Source organism: Aegilops tauschii, chromosome 2 (assembly GCF_002575655.3).
Source record: "Aegilops tauschii subsp. strangulata cultivar AL8/78 chromosome 2, Aet v6.0, whole genome shotgun sequence".
NCBI lineage: Eukaryota > Viridiplantae > Streptophyta > Magnoliopsida > Poales > Poaceae > Aegilops > Aegilops tauschii.
This window is the reverse complement of record NC_053036.3, coordinates 620,297,691-620,316,038: the sequence shown is the minus strand read 5'-3', so window position 1 is coordinate 620,316,038 and position 18,348 is coordinate 620,297,691. Positions and strand designations below refer to the sequence as shown.

Below are 18,348 nucleotides of genomic sequence, written 5' to 3'. Positions count from 1 at the left end.
TTCAATGTTTTGTGTTCCTCCAAAAACACGTTTTGACAAAGACTTAAATCCCCATGCCCAAACAGTCTTCTGAAATCGACATACCACCCGTCTCAAGAAAAATAGCTTCAATATATGCTAGCTTCTAAAACTGCCATCATAAGATTGGTCAGTGCTCAGCTAGAGGCTTATTAATATTCGTACTTCTGGTCTTACTCTTATATCGCCAGATTCATGACAACAATTTGCTAAATTACAAACTATATGAGCAGACGAGCTCACAAGCAGTCTCATGCCATCTTATATAAATATATCTCAAATTATTTTCTTTATAATTTGATTTGACCAATGAGAAAGTTTTGAAAAGGTGACATGTGTATCACCATTTGACAATATATAATTACAAAACCCCGCCAATAATTGTCTCAATTATATTGATGTTTGGTTGGATGGAAATGGACAGAAGTCTTTTTCACGCATCAAATAATGTTGCTTGCTTCAGCCATACCTGTCCTTTCAAACTGCTGGTATGATAGTCAGCAATGCCCCACACGGGCAGACCCCTCATGATAAGAACAACAAGTTATTATTGTACTGACCGATTTATGATATACTGTATATCTTATCACTTGTTAGGAAGGATTGCCCACCTCCACTAGTTCCTGATAACAGAAATCGGAAGGGTTTCCTCTTGTTCCAGAATATGTCTTTTAAGATAATTGGAGGGAACTTCCGCCTCAAGAGTACCTATCATCAACTAAAAAAAGAGTGCCAATCATGTATATGGAAAGAAATTTAAAATGTGATTGTTCCACTAAAAAGACTTAGTAAAGTGAACTATATAATCATATATTCTTTTCTTCCCTTCAAATGCAAGCATCGGCTTGAGTTTAAGACATGGCCTAAGGCTCAAAATGTGGAAGTAGTGCAAAATAGAAGTACTATGCTTGATCCATTTTAATTATATTTACCACCTGAATTTCCAAAAAAATATTGTTGATTTAATCATCTGACACACTTCATAATATAGTAATAAAATATATATGTTAGATGGCAATTTCATTTGAGCCACACAAGTCACCTCAGTTCATGCGCACCAAGAGTAATTTCACGTGCTTTCGGAAGGTTTTTCTTTTTTTGAAAAACTCTTGTAGTGGCGAGCTAACGTGTCCAACTGAGGCTATTTAACCAAGTTATATTAGCTGTCATGATGACACTTCAAGCATCTGTTGTGCATCTGCGACGGAATCTGCTAGTGGACCAAACACCAATAATGATACTTAACAATTATTCCGTCACCATCAACAGATCAAACAAGGTGCAAATGATCTTATTGTTCACCCATCATTCGCATAAAATACAGTACTTGATTCAAATAGATAGCCACCGATTTATTTAACATGTATGGAGTTATTATCTGGTGCTGTTCTTTGGCTTCATTCTCTCTCTTTTTTTCGGGAGTTCTTTGGCTTCATTCATGTTTGAAAAGATAGGTGACGCATGGCTTGGTAATACCCAATAAACCACACTAACATTGACCAAAAGCTATAGGGAAGAACGTGTCCAGATTCCAACGAGGTAATCACTCAAATAGATTAATTGTGGTCCTAATCTTCTTCTTCTTCGTCTAGTAATTAAGATAAGAAGTCAACATCATATGATGTAGAGCTCTAGACGGTACTTTAATGAAAGCTGTTCACAGAAAGCTGATACGGCAGTGAACTTATGCCAGTTGTTCAAATGGTTCACACCTTCTTATATTACGTCGTTTTCTCTTTTATTTGCTGCTTTAAAATGGCATCTACTTGAGAAGGAAGCTAGTAAGAAATTAACAACAACAAAAGTTCATTTTAGTTGTCACTTCAGCTAAGAAGTTGGAGTTAATGTTCGTTTGAATTTGGTTGAAAGCCCACCAAGTCTGAGCAAAACTTGTACTGCTCGTATCTGACCTGAAATCAGGTGTCGCCAATTTCTTGCACAAACTTTAGTGTAATAGCGAAGTCTGTTATATTTTTTCAATGGTGAGCTTCTCGTGATCATACTTCCAACATTTTTCTTTTGAGGGAATGATCTTGCCTCCAACCTTTTAGTTTAGCTTATTACTGAACTAACTCCAATCATTATAGGCACCCTCTCATCATACTGGTCTGAATGTTGAGATAGTATCCAAAGTGACACTCTGGCTGCTTCTATAAAATAGACTAGTTAAAGTTAACATAATTATACACTATATGGAAAAAACATTTCCAGATGATTAGTATGAATGTGAATGTTATTGAACTCTGTTACTTCTCTATATTGTTAGTCAAACTAAATTCCTTTTTGCGATCAAATCGACTATTTACTAGTACCCCCTCTGTTCACAAATATAAGATGTTTTGGATATTTCAAATTATACTACATACAGATGGAAACGAGTGAACAACACTAAAACGTGTCTATATACATCCGATTCACAAAAAGGTTAAAACATAATGTATTGGTGAAAGGAGGGAGTATTTACAGAAAAATTCAGGGATATTTTTTCTTCATTTATCCTAAAACCTTTTTCTCGAAACGATGGAAGTCCAGCGAAACTAGCTCTTGCATAAAAGGGACATAACCAGAGTCGTGCCTCCTACCTGCACAAAACCAGAGGCAACAAACTCTAAAGAAAGAAGACAGACAAAGGACACGCACCTAGCATCTTGCCGGCCATGGGGCCGGAAGATTCACCGGCCGCCGGGGAGAGCTACTCGAAGGTCCTGCAGGGCCGGTACGAGCTTGGCCGCGTGCTCGGCCGGGGTGGGTCGTCCAAAGTCTACCGCGCCCGCGACATCCGAACCGGCGTCTCCGTCGCCGTCAAGGCCGTCCGGAAGCCGCACCACCCGTGCTCTCCCGAGAAGGCCGCCGCGGCGCGCCGGTCCGTGGAGCGGGAGCTCGCCGCGCTCCGCCGCGTGCAGGGCCACCCGCACGTCATGCGCCTCCTCGACGTCCTGGCATCCCGCTCCACCGTCTACCTCGTGCTCGAGCTCGCCCGCGGCGGCACCCTCCTGTCCGCGATGGACGAACGCGGCCGTTTCGACGAGCCCACGTCGCGCCGCCTGTTCGTCCAGCTCGTCTCCGCGCTGGCGCACGTGCACTCGCGCGGCGTGTTCCACCGCGACGTGAAGCCGGAGAACCTGCTGCTGGACGAGCACGGCGACCTGAAGCTCACGGACTTCGGGCTGTGCGCCCTCGCCGACCGGCATCTCGGCGCCGATGGGCTCGCGGCCACGCGCTGCGGGTCCCCGGCCTACGTCGCGCCGGAGATCCTGTACAAGAAGCGGTACGACGCCGGCAAAGTGGACGTGTGGTCCTCGGGCGTTGCGCTCTTCTCGCTCACGGCCGGCTACCTGCCGTTCAACGACGGCAACCTCATGGGCATGTACCGCAAGATCTTCTCCGGCAGATTCCGGTGCCCCAGGTGGTTCTCGCCGGAGCTCCGGAGCCTCGTCGGCAGGATGCTGGACCCAGACGCCGGCACACGCATCAAGATGGATGAAATCATGGAGCACCCTTGGCTACAACAAGATGGGACGTCGTCGTTTGACATCATACGAGCTCCTTCCTCTGATCCTAGGCCGGAAGTGATGAAATGGGAGGCGGAAATGGAGCAAGTGAGGGAGCTGAACGCGTTCGACATAATCGCGTTCGCGTCGGGATGCGATCTGAGCGGGTTGTTTGGGCCATTGCCGGACCGGGTTCGGTTTGCTGTAGTAGGTGTGGTCATTGCGTCGGTGCTGGATAAGGCTGAGGAGATTGGGCGCGAGGAGGGGTTTGTGATGAGGAGGAAGGAAGAAGTAGGGTGTGGTGGGATCATGTTTGAGGCGATCCAAAGGGAGATCATCGCCATGGTTAGGGTTAGTCGTTTGTTAGAGGAAATGTTGATGGTTGAGGTGGAAAGAGCTAGCTCAAGTGAGGCACCTAATCTGTGGGAGAGGCTTCAGCAAGGTCTTAAATTCTCAAATGATTGAATATAAATACTTCCAACCCAATGTAAGTAGATATTCATAAGAGAAATTAGTGATGGAAGTGCATTGTTGGCACATTATACTATGTTGGGAAATTAGGCAATTTCATGTTTAATTTCAAAATATAAACCATGATAAAAGCAATAATTAGCATGCATGTGTCAGAACATACTTGAAGTACTAAATAGCATGAAGAACATGGCACATGCAACAGTAACCATAATTTAAGATGGGACCAAGCCATGACGCACGTACTGAAGTACGTGATAATTATTAATAAAGTATATGCACAGCAGGAGTACATAATCATTTTCCTACACACACATACACACTACAGTTAGACCCTCGACATCTAACACCCCTCTAGTGTTGTGATACTCACCGCATTCACCGAGTTTTCCACGTTTACCCTTCATTCTTCAGTTTTGAAATTCCATAGAGCAGAGTATGCAAGTTGTGCCTTGGTGCTGGGAGCAATGCACTTTCATTCTCTAACGTAAAAGTAACCGATGACATGAGTGGCCTATCACCCAGACGGTCTTGAACACACAAGAGACCGACATGAATACACCGTAGAACTTCATCAAGTGAACAACTCCCAGAAATCGGAGTGTACCAATTCCGTTGCTTTACCATCTTCCCATAGTTTCGACGCCTGAGCCAACAGAACCAAATAATAATCAAGCTACTATGTGTAAGAAATTGAAATTATGTGTATTTTGGTATACTTACATAAGCTGTAAGGCCGATATAGTTCTTTACAAGTTGCGGTGAGGTGATCTTTAAGCCACTTGCAATCTCCAAGAGTATAACACCGTAGCTATAGGTGTCCAATTTTACAGAAAATACACCTCCCATAACATATTTAGGCGACATGTAACGACTGTTAAGACAACCAAACAAGAATACATAATTTGGTATAACTAGAAAATAAAAAGAATCTTGACAAGTCGCTAGTTCATTGAATTACTTACTACATCCCAACAACCCTGGTAGTGTTTGATTCTTGTTTCTTTCAACCAAATATCCTTGCCATACTGAAATATGATATTTTGGGAGTCATTTCGGAATCCAGCAAGATGTTGGTTGGTTTGAGATCTTAGTGAATTATAGTTAATCTTGAATCTTGGTGGAGGTAACGAAGACCTCTCGCCACCCCTTTAATTATATGGAAGCATGTGGGCTAATCAAGCATATATTGTCATGTATCATCTCCAAAGATGAATAAAAACAAAGTATATCATTAGTGATCAGTCATATCTTTTGGTTAATGAAAGCATGTAGATGTATTATAAGTTTTAACATAGTAAAAAGGAACGTGTCCAAGCTTTTGTTCGGTAAGTATTTTTATATATAACCACTCATCTCCATAAGTACAACAACCAAGAAGTCTACCAAGGTTCTTGTGCTGCAACTTGGCAATGAGGATTATCTCCTTTTTACACTCCTCTATCCCTTGCCCAGAACCCCTGCTAAGCCTTTTGATAGCAACTTCATTGCCACCTTGCAGCATTCCCTGCATGATTGTATCATCCTAATTTCTGAATTATAACATCCCAAAACTTTCCCAATTTTGGAATGTTAACTAAATAAATAAGTAATATTGTGTGTGCTGCTTTTATTTTCATAAATAATTAAAACTTTTGAGTACTTATTCAAATTTTCCAAACTATGTCATGCAAGTTGGATTAACATAACTATCCAACAAAAATAATTATTGGTTTATAAATTATTTAAACTCAAAAGGATTTAATATTCTTCATTTGGATATTTTCAAACCATATTTAAATGACCGAGAATAATATAACTTTATGAAATATGGTATTTGGATTTTAATTTGGATCTTGGTCCTAATCAAAGAGATGAGATAAATGTCATCTCCAAATGGACTCTTGCAATTTGGAGTTTATTTCCAATTATCCATATAATCAAAATGAGAGGATATAATATGACTTCTCCATAATAGTTGTTCGAAAATATTTAATAGGCCTCATTTGAATATTTGGATGCTCTAACATAAATCATTTTGGGTATTACAAAACCCTAAAATCATTGTATGGAATTTATAATAACCTTAAATGATTTATATAAAATAAAATAAAAACTATTTTAAAAATGTATATGGAGAAGGAAATATCTTTCCTAGATTCTCTATAATTTCTTGAGCCTATGTGCATTTTTATGGATTGCATTTGGAAAATGTTTGGCAAATATAAGTGGCCATAATCAATTTCCTATAGTTATTTAAATACGAAATCATCAGAAAGTAAATAAATTCGAATTGGGCCATCTCTACACTTCTAGACCAGCCTAATCTCTCTCTTCCCACTTCCTAAACCGTGCTCTACCTTTCTATATTCTCCTTGGTCCAGTTTTTTCCACTAAGGCCCATCCCCATTTTCCTTAACCAAGCCCAGGCACATGGGTTCGTCTTAATTTCAAACAACACAGGAACAGAACACCTAGCAGTGGCGCCTCCACCTCTTCTTCTCCTCCACCCACTCAATTCGTTGCCCATTTCACCCCAAACTCTACATGAAAGTTTTAGAGAGCGTTGAGAGGAACCCATTCAGGGAATTAAACCCGAACTTTAATACCTGGATTGTCCAAAAATGGCCGCACATCATGCTCATTTTAATGGCGCACTAACCTCGTGTGTTCTACTCGTACCGGCTCCCTCTGCCACTATAAAATGGACCCCGAGGAGCGCCTCTCAACCCTGTTTGCCCCATGCTCAAAAATGCACATAGTCTCAAGAATTATAGAGAATCTAGGAAATATATTTATCTCTTCATATACATTTTAAAAATAAGTTTCTTATTTTATATAAATTATTATGTAAGGTCATTATAATTTCACTAGTATGGTTTTAGGGTTTTATAATACCCAAAATAATTTTTGTTACATCATCCAAATATTCAAATGAGACCTATTAAATATTTCCAACAATTTTTATAGATAAGTCATGAAAATATGTAAATGGTCTCAAAATGAAATTAAACTCCAAATTGCAAGAATCTATTTGGGCATGTCATTTTATCTCATCTCTTTGATTACGACCAAGATCAAAGTTAAAATCCAAATACCATATTTGAGAAAGTCATATTATTTGCAGTATAATTTAAATATGGTTTGAAAATATTCAAAGGAAGAATATTAAATCATTTTGAGTTTAAATAGATTTCCAAACCAATAACCATTTTTGTTGGATAGTTATGTTAATCCAACTTGCATGACATAGTTTGGAAAATTTGAATAAGTACCCAAAAGTTTTAATTCTATCCGAAAATCAAAGCAATCCACATAATATTTCTTACTTATTTATTTAATTAACATTTCAAAATTAGGAAAATTTTGCAGACAAAATTATGTTAAAAAAAGGAGCACATAGTACTATAACTGTGGATGGATAACTCTCTCTTCCCTTATAACTTTGCCAAAACCTCCACTTCTGATTTGTTAAGGTAGATAAATTATCCGTTGCAGTGGCAATATCGTGAAAGCTAACAATTGGAAATTCCATGTGTTCACCACCAATTTCATTGGATGGGTTAAGGTATCCTAGCATTGATTCCTTGTGGATTTCCTTCTTCTGCCATTTTCTTGCTGAAGATAAAAACTTCTTGTTAACACTCACAAGCTGATGTGAAATTTTGTAAACCCGGGATAGTTTCAATTCTACCTTTGTATTTGCATACCATGGCAAGGGCTATGCTTGCAAGTATCAACACACATGCCATGGTTGGGAGTACAATCCTTATGCATTTGCTATTCATTCGAACTAAAAAATGAATCATATATAAATCGAGTACAACACTATTTTAGAACAAAAGTATTTTAATGTACCATGAGTGATCCGGTACTGAATAAATGTGTTACCGGTAATCCTTCTAGAGTTACTGATACACTTATGGTAAATTGAGGTTTAATGTTGCAATATGCTCGTACATAATAGTTATAGATCTAATAATTACATTTGCACCAAAGTAATTGAATGCAAAAATTCCCCGCAAAAAAAAAATTGAATGCAAAAATGTATTTGGCGATTACTTCTGTACTGTTAAGTTCATATATTGAGTAGATACACCATGATTAAATGTTGGTGTTGATCCTATATAACAATAAAGTACCATGATAACAAAGTGTTAGAATGGAGTGATTCTGGTGCATACCGGGAGAGTTGGCGAGCCGGAGGTACTGGTTCTCGCCATTGCTGCTATAATTCCCCATATCGACAAGCTCCGCTGTCCAAAGCAAGCATCTTGACTGGTCGGCCATAGAACCATTACTACTCCAGTTGGTATAGGTGTAGGCTGTACACGAGCAATTGCTGCTGCACTCCATGGCGCATTCGTCAAAACATCTGTTGAGGACATGTAAAAACTTGTCAGGAGCCTTCATTCTCTGTAAGGTCAAAAGAAAAGACTTCAATCTCCGCATTTGAGAGTCTTTGTTCTTTTACATCCGTTTGAAAAGTCAAGACCACCTGGCTCAAATCCGTCGAGGCAATGACATATCGGAACAACCCCCGTGGAGTCGGAATAGCCGAACATGCCGCACAAGGCGTAGAGGTCGTAACTGCTGCTAGCAGGACGCTTGGAAATGGCCGTCCATGAAGAGCGGTTGTTCCAGCTAAGAGTTCTCAGGACGCCCAAGTGATTAGCATACGGTTCAAAAAGTTAAGACTAGCCTTTGTTCTTTTACATCCGACTAGCTGGCTCAAATCCATGAGGCAGTGACGTGTTGGAACAGCCCCTATGGAGTCGGAATGGCCGAACATGCCCGCACGAGGCGTAGAGGTCGTAACTGCTAGCAGGACGCTTGGAGACGGTCGTCCATGAAGAGCTGTTGTTCCAGCTAAGAGTCCTCAGGACACCCAAGTGGTCGAGCATAAGACGTGCATATGGTGAGTCATCAGAGACAGTAAATTTATAACAGAACCCATCCCTGTGCCAACAATCGCTTCGTAACAGATGGAGTTCTGGTATATATCACCCTCCACCGACCCTCCTCCATTGAGCATAGCGATGCGACAGTAGGGCCTGGTTCCGCGCCAAATGATCAGGTTCAAGCTGGGGCCAAGGCTCAAAGAAAAGTCTCCGGTGGATGGATCATTGGGGCCTTCTCACTCAGCAAGATCGTCATACCTGGGAGGATGGTGTTTGTGGGGTGATCAAAACTCTGCCATATGATTGTGCCGTTTGGAAGCCGGAGGACCAAGTTCCCCATGTCGTGAAGCACCACAGCAACTCCCGAGCTGGTGATGTTGTTCTTGGTCGTCCATCGAGTGTGTCCTTGGAAGTCCGACAACACCAGGTCGGAACTGTTGGTGATGGCAAGCAACGAGAGTGAAGTGGTTGCAATCGGGTCGTTGCGGTTGGCGGTCCATACAATGGTGTGGCTGGGAATGCTGTGGTACCAGGTGCCAAGGTACAGGCTCACCGTTGGGGAAGAAGCCGAGCGCAAAGTGGCCGCCCTTCAAGACGATCGTGTTGCCGGGGGAGAGCGGTTTTGCAGGTGTCAACTTATCATCAGATTTGCAGAATGAAATCAGGAATAAGAGGATTAAAACTGGTATACGCGGCGTACCTGCCTGCTTCATCTTCCTGTGAAGAAGGAAACAGCTGAGGGGCATATGGTTCTTCAGAACAGTGGTGTTGCAGAGAGCAGACTAATGGTTCTTGAGACTAATATGGTTCTACAAAGTCCAAACTGAAATTGGACAAGCAGTCAAGCACCGCATTTCAACCATGGAAGAGTAGTACTAGTTGAAGACAGCATCATGGACTAGTTTGAAGAAGCTTCGATGGGCTAGCAGAACGAAAGTTTGTTCCTCCGACCCTCGAGTCCTCAACGATGCTACAGGCGCAGAGAAAACTTGCTGCTACGGGTTCAGATTCCAAGCCTACAACAGGGAGTTTTGACTGGGAGTGCGACAGGGGAAACCTCATGGCTCGGAGGTGTGGCGCAACGGTCGGGGTTCACGGCCCGGCAGCGAGCTCCCGCTGGCCCCTCCACCCATGACGGCGACCTCATGATGGCGCCGGGACACAGCAGAGACCGCCGGTGCCGCGGACGACGCCGTCGCCTTCCTCTCGGTGCCGGGCCTGGACGCCATGGCCGATTGGGATCGGAGCGACGGCGTGGTTGGGAAGAGCGCTAGATATGGGCCGCTCTCGCTTCATACATCACAGGCTTTCGGCCCCGTAAGTTAGAGACGGAAGGGATGGGCCAAGGCCAACTGTGTCGGAAAATTCTATTTGCCGCTCGCTGCGTCAAGCTGCCGGCGCTTCGCACAGGCGAGCGACCGAGCAGCGACGCAGCGGGCCGGCCCGTTTAACCGTTCAAACGCCCCCGGTTTTGGGAACCTTCTAGAGGTTCTCAGCTGTTTTTTTTGTTTTGGGAACCTTCTAGAAGATTCCTTGAATCGGTTTTTCTTTATTCCGTTTTTTCTATTTTCTATTTTCTTTTCTTTTCTCTTATTTTCCTTTTTCTGTTTTTTCTTTATTCTGTTTTTTCTATTTTCTTTTCTTTTCTCCCATTTTCCTTTTTCTGTTTTTTCTTTGTTTCAATTTCGTTTTTATATTAATTTAAAATTTGTGCACAACTAAAAAAAATCACGGATTCAAAGTTTGTGCATAATTCGAAAAATGTTAACGATTTTTAAATTTGTTCACAATTCAAAAAAATTTAGGTTTTAATATTTGTTCACAATTTGAAAAATGTTCACAATTTCATAATTTTGTTCATGAATTTAGAAATTGCATCATAATTGAAAATTTGTTCACAATTCAAAAAATGTTCGCGGTTTAACGAAAAATGTTCACAATTTTATAATTTTGTTCATGAATTTGAAATTTGTTCATGTTCCAAAATTTCTCCACAATTCAAAAATGTTCACGGTTTTTAAATTTTGTTCACTGATTCGAAAAATGTTCACATTTTTATAATTTTGTTCACAAATTTGAAAATTATTCGTGTTTTAAAACTTGTTCAAAATATAAAAAAATACGGTTTCAAAATTTGTTCAGAATTCGAGAAATGTTCGCGGTTTAACGAAAACTGTTCACAATTTTATAATTTTGTTCACGATTTTGAAATTTGACCATGTTTCAAAATTTGTTAACAATTTTAAAAAATTTCGCAGTTTCAAAATTTGTTAACAGATTCAAAAAATGTTCGTGTTTTTATATTTTTGTTCATGAATTTGAAATTTATTCATGTTCCAAAATTTGTTGACAATTCAAAAATGTTCACGGTTTTCAAAATTTGTTCGCTGATTCGAAAAATGTTCACAATTTTATAATTTTGTTCATGAATTTGAAATTTATTCATGTTTTAAAATTTGCTCACAATATAAAAAAAATACGGTTTCATAATTTGTTCAGAATTCGAAAAATGTTCACAATTTTATAATTTTGTTCAAGATTTTGAAATTTCTTCATGTTTCAAAATTTGTTCACAATTTTCAAAAATGTTCGCAGTTTCAAAATTTGTTCACGGATTTGAAAAATATTCGTGTTTTTATAAAAAAATTCATGAATTTGAAATTTTTTCATGTTTCAAAATTTGTTAACAATTCAAAAAAGTTGATCACATGCGTCATATTTTTGTTGAAAATTAAAATATATTCAGAATTTTCAAAATTTCATTGTGTTTCCTCAAATTTTGTCGCAAGTTCAATTTCCTGCTTTAAAAAAAATCAGTTTTTAAAGGAATTCGCCAATTTGAAAAGTGTTTACTTTCACAGAACAATCAGTTTTTTTAAGTAAAATCATTCAAAATAAAGACACACATATATGGTTAGTTATTTAAGTAAAATATATCATTCTGGTTCCACATCTATGGTTAGTTCTTCAAGGAACGCACTGCTTTATTAACATCAGTACTCGTTAGCCCGAGGGGCTAGTAGTGCGTGAAGTACGCAGTTGGTCTCAGGTGACCATCATAAGAGAAAATTGTTTAGTTAATCCCTAATGGTAAAATGGCCAAAATAAATTATGGTTTGGTTTTAATCCAAAAATCTAAATTAAATCTTATTTTCAATTAAAATTGAATGAAAATGATGCTCATGAGATCTTGTTCTGGTACGGCATCTGCAAATTTAGGAAATTGATATTACATGACAGAGAGTTCCTTGTTCCAATTGAGTTCTTCCGGGCGAGAGGGACCAGTCAAGGCCCTCATAGGATAATGGATAGTCATCCTAACTTTACAAGGGAGTTAATATTGGTCCTTAGGAATCATCCTATCTTGTTAAGTATTTACAATTGCACTCATCCGTATGGTCGAGCAGTTGCGCACTTATATGAGTAACCTTTGTAAAAATAGTATAAACAAGGTAATTATGATAAACGTGGCTTGTTCAGTTGAGATATTGTTTCGTTTACTTAATTTGAATTCTCTACTCATAGGCTGGCAATCCAAATAAACTTACGACCTTTGTCGAAATAAAATAAATATTTTTATACGAAACATTCATACTTCACCTTATTTTATCACACTGTAATAATAATAAGGATTATATTTTTATTATTTAGTTGGTGTAATTAACCACATAATTTAGTTAATATGATCAACTAGTGTTTTTTTATCAATTGTAACATATGAAATTTTGTTAAACTTAATTATTTGATATAACAAAAGTTATCTTTGAGTTATATTTTTGATATTCCAAAAATTATATAGTGCATGGATACATACATATATATGGATACATACATACTGGCCAAACGACCTAGCCGAAGAATAAGTAATTATTTGATATATATATATATAGAAAGTCTATTAGTAACCCAGGGCGAAGAATAAGTAATTCTTCACCCTGGCCAAACGACCTAGCCGAAGCCTTAGGTTGCGTCCAACCAGGCCACCGTTCACACTGTAAAATTACGATGGTATTTGGAAGTAATATTACCTTTCTACGTTGACTCAAAGCTACCCCACTTCTACCCTCAAAAGAAAAAAAGCTACCCCACTTCCTCCACCCCGTGGACGGAGCCAAAATTTCGCTGGTTCAGATCCGGCGACTCAAACCGTCTCCTGGTTGTGAGCCGTGGGTGTGATACTGCGACGGCGAGGACCGAACCCAGTCCCGGCCGTCGTCATTGGAGGATGGAGGATATGGAAAACCCCCTTCCTCTCCTCCGCTCAGGCTCCCCGCGACTGTAAGTCCTGCAGCTGCAACCCCGACCCTATCCGCCCCAGTCTAACGGTGTTTGTTTTTGCAAAGGTGCCGACAGGGTAGGATTGGTGGTCGCGGCGGAGCTCGGGTGCAGGGCGTCGCCAGCGCTGATGGGTGCCTCCGCCGCGCCGTTCGGAATCGGTGTATTGCTCCGCTGCCTTGGGCGTCCACGCTGTCACACAGACCATACCTCTCAGTGTCCGTGGAGTGGCCGCACGCCAACCTCAGCGACACTGATGTGAAGGTAGCATATGCCTAGTGGCTAGTGCTGAATTGCAGTAACTTACTGCGCTTGCCTCTGAATTCTAAAATTCTGAATTGCTTGTAACTTAAGACGACACCCATCTGCCTGGGGTTCTGTCATCATGGCAATTTTTGGGCGTTGCTAGAAGTTAGCTTCCTTTCGTCATGCCAACCTCAGATAGCTTCCTTTTATTTTGGTTGTGAGATGTCGATTCCTGTTTTTAGCCACTTTAATTTTGATGTTTTAAAGTTACAGAGTTAGTTACGTTTGGTTTCTTGTAGCCAGACGAGCGAGCTTAAAATTACACTGACTAGTGTGGTGGTACAAAAAATTGTTTCTTTTCTTGCTGTCTATATTCTTCACTTTACCTGAATTTGTTTCTGCTCCGTGTTAGCTGCCGCACATGCTCCCATCTGAAGCTCTACAATTATGAGTCTGCCTTTAAAAAACAATTAGGAGACTGAAAAGATTTAGAGTTTTCGCCCCCAGCTTGAATCTTTATTGACTTGTGTCTTCTTGTCATGGTTTGTTTCTGTTTACTACTAGCTTGTTCTAATCTTGATTGTTGGCATGCATAACCTTCATTACTGACTGAATTCTCAGCTACAAATTACTACCTCGGTACCAAAATATAAGACGTTTTGTACAAATTTTGTCACAGATGTAAATTATCAGGTTAAGCTTTTATGCACATAATCTTAGAGGTTTATGTTTATTCAAGGAATAGAAAATCAGAAGTATAATGTTCCTTATCTTGTACAAGTTGCTCATTTTGATAATTTACATACTTCTGTTACTTTTTTCTATGTTTGGTTTACCGCTTCCTTCAGTTGGAGAAAGTACAATGCTAATTTTACAGTGCAGAATGTTACTAAATAAATCTATGATTGTTCTCATAATGGTCTGGTAAGGCCATATAGGCCTACTCAACAAATCACAAAATGGAGAAGAGGAAGCTGAGCCCCACTCTTTTTATATCAAGGAGCGAGGTTTTTTGTTTTGATTTTTTAAACCTGCACCTTTTACGGGTTTGTAGGGAAAGTTTCTGGCCCAATTGTCTATAATACTAGTAACATGGCATACCATTTTTGGCTTGTACTGATCGAAAGGCAAATTACAGGTTAATTAGGGAATGTTACTGTAATCACACATCTCATAGGCATTTAGATTCTAGCGTAAGACTGCAACAACATTACTACATGAAAACACATTTATGCTTTCCTATATCTGTTGGCATCTCACCTTGATTTCTTTTTTAAATTTGCTCAGGAACTAAATAATTTTCTTGTTCATTGAATATCTAACTTGTTATGCCCACTCATTGAATTTGCAGCATTTGAATCCAACACAGAATACAGGGCATTAGCTAGTGCTAAAAATGTAGTGTGATTTGGCCTAGCTTCTATCAACTTGAATGCCCAGGACATGTCCTCACAATCTTCTTCCTCTCTACAAACATCAATCCTGGAGGTGCTAGGGAAGAGCATGTGTACTACGGCCCAGCAAAAAGAAAAGATCCATTGCCACTGCTACTACAAGAAGATTAAGTAGAATAAGAAAAAAAATCTTGTTATGGCTGCTGCTTAATTACCACTGAATTTATTCATTTGTTCATGTCAGAATTGTTATGGCTTTGCTACATCAATGACATTGTATTTTCTCTTTTTCAACTGATATTTGAATTTAAAAATCTTTGGTTTATATGTCTTTGTCATCGTTTCTTGCGAATACATTTCTTGAATTAGCAAAGTCCGTTACGGATGGATCTCTCAGTACCATTGATGTTCAATTCCAATTAAAAAAATTCATTGCACCAAAAATGACTCTTGTAGCATGCGTACTGATTTCAAGTCCCAACTCATACTCCCCTCTCACATGAACCCACCGTCAAAATAAAGGAAAGAGACTAGTTCAGTTACTGAACTTCAAAATGAATCACATTGTCAAACATTCCATTGAGATAATTTTGAACAAATCACATAGTAGTAGAATACACATCCTCACCATGCCCTACATCTTGGTTACACCTCAGTTGCTAATAAAAATTTCAGCAAATAAAAGAAAGATCAACAAACACAACACATGCATTATCCGCCTCCAGAGAACACTCCTATATATGTCTCGTTATTTGCATTTAGTAGTACTGACCAACAAGGGCCGCTCATTGTCGGGACGAGAGGTACGGCGAGGAGTTGCACACCAGTCCATCGCCTGGTCATGCCCAGACCGCCATGGACACACATTAGCTTACATGGAAACAGAAGATTCCTGCTCCATATACAATGTATAACATAGATTTCATAAATACTCCCTCCGTCCCATAATATAAGAGCATTTTTGACACTAGTGTAGTGTCAAAAACGCTCTTATATTATGGGACGGAGGGAGTAGTAACTAACCAAATTCTGACATTTAAGTTAGAGATGTATTTCATGAACTGCAAGGTTCCAAGTTACTTGTACTCATAATGTTTCATTGCTAGCTATCCAAGTTCAAGTCACATCTGTACTGAAGACATTTACATCTTAATAAGAAACATAGGACCAGTGAATGTCATACAAAATGTACAAAATTTCTCATCTCACCGATGCACTTCAGATATCAGGATACCATTCTTTCTACCAAGATTACAACCATCTTCTGGCAATACTTCATCATAGATCATGGAGCTCATCAATAGTCACAATTCAGAAACAAACTTAGTTTTATGCTTAGTACAATTTTCTTAACCAATTAAAAGGCATATGCTCACAGAAGTTCACATGCAACTTCTGACATAAACAGCTGAAGGAACTAGACAACAGAAATGGACAGAGTGAGAAGCCTCTACGTCAGCATCCGGACATCCTATGTTCCCAGCTTTGTCTCTTGACTGCAGCCTTTTTGGTATTCTTGCAGGACATCTTTTGCTGCATCCTGCAGGGCATTTGAAATCAGAAGTCAATTCAGAATAGAGTTTTATTGTGACTGAACATGTAAAGATGATTCAGTGCCTTCTCAATTTCCCTCATGTACAAAGTGAATTCCCCTGCTATCAAAATCAATATGAACAATCAGAACCATGGTTGCTTCCCCAGACGAGATGATTCCACCGTGACCTTACGTGGGTCAGGGTGCTCCGCTGAGGCGCCTCTACACCGGGATGCTGGATCCACCTTGCTCGGGCGATCTCTCCCGCCAGCCGCCTCCATGGCTACTCGCGCGGGCTGGGTTCTCCGATGGCGCTCCCTCGCACCAGATAGCCCGGCCGAGCGATGGTGTCATAGATGACATTGAACCAGAGACCGAGAGACGCGCTCGAAGCAACAATACCAGATATCCCGGCAGAGTGATGGTGTCTATTAATAATCTGCACATGCATACACAAAAGAAACACCATAATGCTTAACTACTTTGTAAGATGGTGGCAACAAAGCTCGATATAGAAAGCGTGAGCTTTACATTAACTTGGACTCAGCTCAACACTTATCAATGACTATCCAACAAGGAATGAACAACAATACCTTGTGCTTAATCAGGCACCAAGAATGGACAGACCAACGAGATCTGAGAGGAGACAGGATGACCTTGGACGAATTTGATGGGGGCAGTTGGCTCGCAATAGTGTATCTGGTTCTGTTCATGACAATTCAGGCCAAGGTTATCAAAATGCTACTGGTGTAGCACAATGGAGCATATATATGATTTTTCAATAACAAATGCATTTACAACACGGGATTGTCATTAGGGTTATTGAACAAAACACGAACTGAACTCTAGCCCTATTGTAATGTATTCAGTAGTAGTTAATTCAAAATCTGACCTGAACTTAACTAGTTCATTAGTGCACTCGAACTACTTAATTAGTCTTATTGACCACTACCAATTAGGACCAATCACTTCCGAATTTTAACCAACCTAGAACTTGAAATAGTTACTTTCCTCAGTGGATTAAATACTGGTGATTTAATTGAACTAGTCAATTAGCCCTGTCACTTGCATAATTTAACCAGGCCCCCTCCTGGAACTAGTAAACAGTAGAGATCCAAGTAATGCTGGAAGGAACCACCAACTAATAGGAAGGATCCATCCAATAGAATAAGAAGCAAGAGGGGACATAGGAGGTGACCTGGCTGGTGCGGGTGTTGAAGCCGAACTTGATGCCCACGCCGCTTGGAGGATGGCCGACAGCAGGATCGAACGAGTGGAACCTGCGGGAGGCTAGAGAGCATGCGTCTCACCCCGTCGCCCAGGATCGAACTCGAACCTCAGTCTCATCCCCGAACAAGATCCAACATGATACAACAGCAGAGTCTTGAGTCTCGATCGGGAGGTTAGACACTGAGTTTAATCTCCCGCACCTCGATCCAACAGCAGAGATCTTGCTGCCCGCACCTGGAATCATCCACCTCGATCACCGCTTGGAGGAGAAGCGAACGAGTGGCCGGCGTCTCGCCCCCATCTTGGCCGCAGTCAAGGCGACGGTCGTCGGCGCCTGACCCCCGTTGATGTTGCGTCCTCCTCGTCGCGGTCAACTACGTTCCAATCGGGGGTGGTTATGGCTCCTCGCGCTCAATGTTGTAATATTACCTAGCAGCCACTGTAGATTACTGCACAAAGCCTCCACGGTGCTGGTGCCGTCTGCCGTGTTGATGGGGGCGTGTGCTTCGGCTGGGGTGAGGAATAGTTATTCCTCACCTTGGGTGACGAATAGCGATATATCAGGATCAGAATAATATTTTGATCACAATATGAACTTTCCGAGTAACGCGCCTGACCTTTCTCGAGTATTAGGTTGAACTTCAGCTAAAAGGTGTCCAAATGGGGCTTGCAATATACTGTTGGAAACCTATGGACACCAGTATCATGACCCAACTTAAATTTTTGGTAAAATGTAAGCGGTTTAAGAGCAGTTTTGAAAACCGTTTTTTCTTCGTACAAAAAACATGAATCGTATTTTCGATCGCATT

General features: G+C 40.5%; 1 protein-coding gene and 1 pseudogene across 1 annotated transcript; one reads left to right on the top strand and one right to left on the bottom strand.

The window, feature by feature from the left end:
- The first annotated feature begins 2,440 nt into the window (after positions 1 to 2,440).
- LOC109753586 (CBL-interacting protein kinase 22-like) lies at positions 2,441 to 4,056 on the top strand. The gene has a single exon (XM_020312510.4). It carries the CDS (start codon positions 2,676 to 2,678, stop codon positions 3,972 to 3,974), a length of 1,299 nt encoding a protein of 432 aa, XP_020168099.1. The 5' UTR covers positions 2,441 to 2,675; the 3' UTR covers positions 3,975 to 4,056.
- Positions 4,057 to 4,323: 267 nt separating this feature from the next.
- On the bottom strand, positions 4,324 to 9,903 carry LOC141041361 (G-type lectin S-receptor-like serine/threonine-protein kinase B120; annotated as a pseudogene).
- Positions 9,904 to 18,348: the final 8,445 nt, after the last annotated feature.

What these genes read in the sequence shown, in the direction of transcription:
- LOC109753586 (XM_020312510.4), top strand. Translation starts at nt 2,676, where the DNA reads ATGGGGCCGGAAGATTCACCGGCCGCCGGGGAGAGCTACTCGAAGGTC.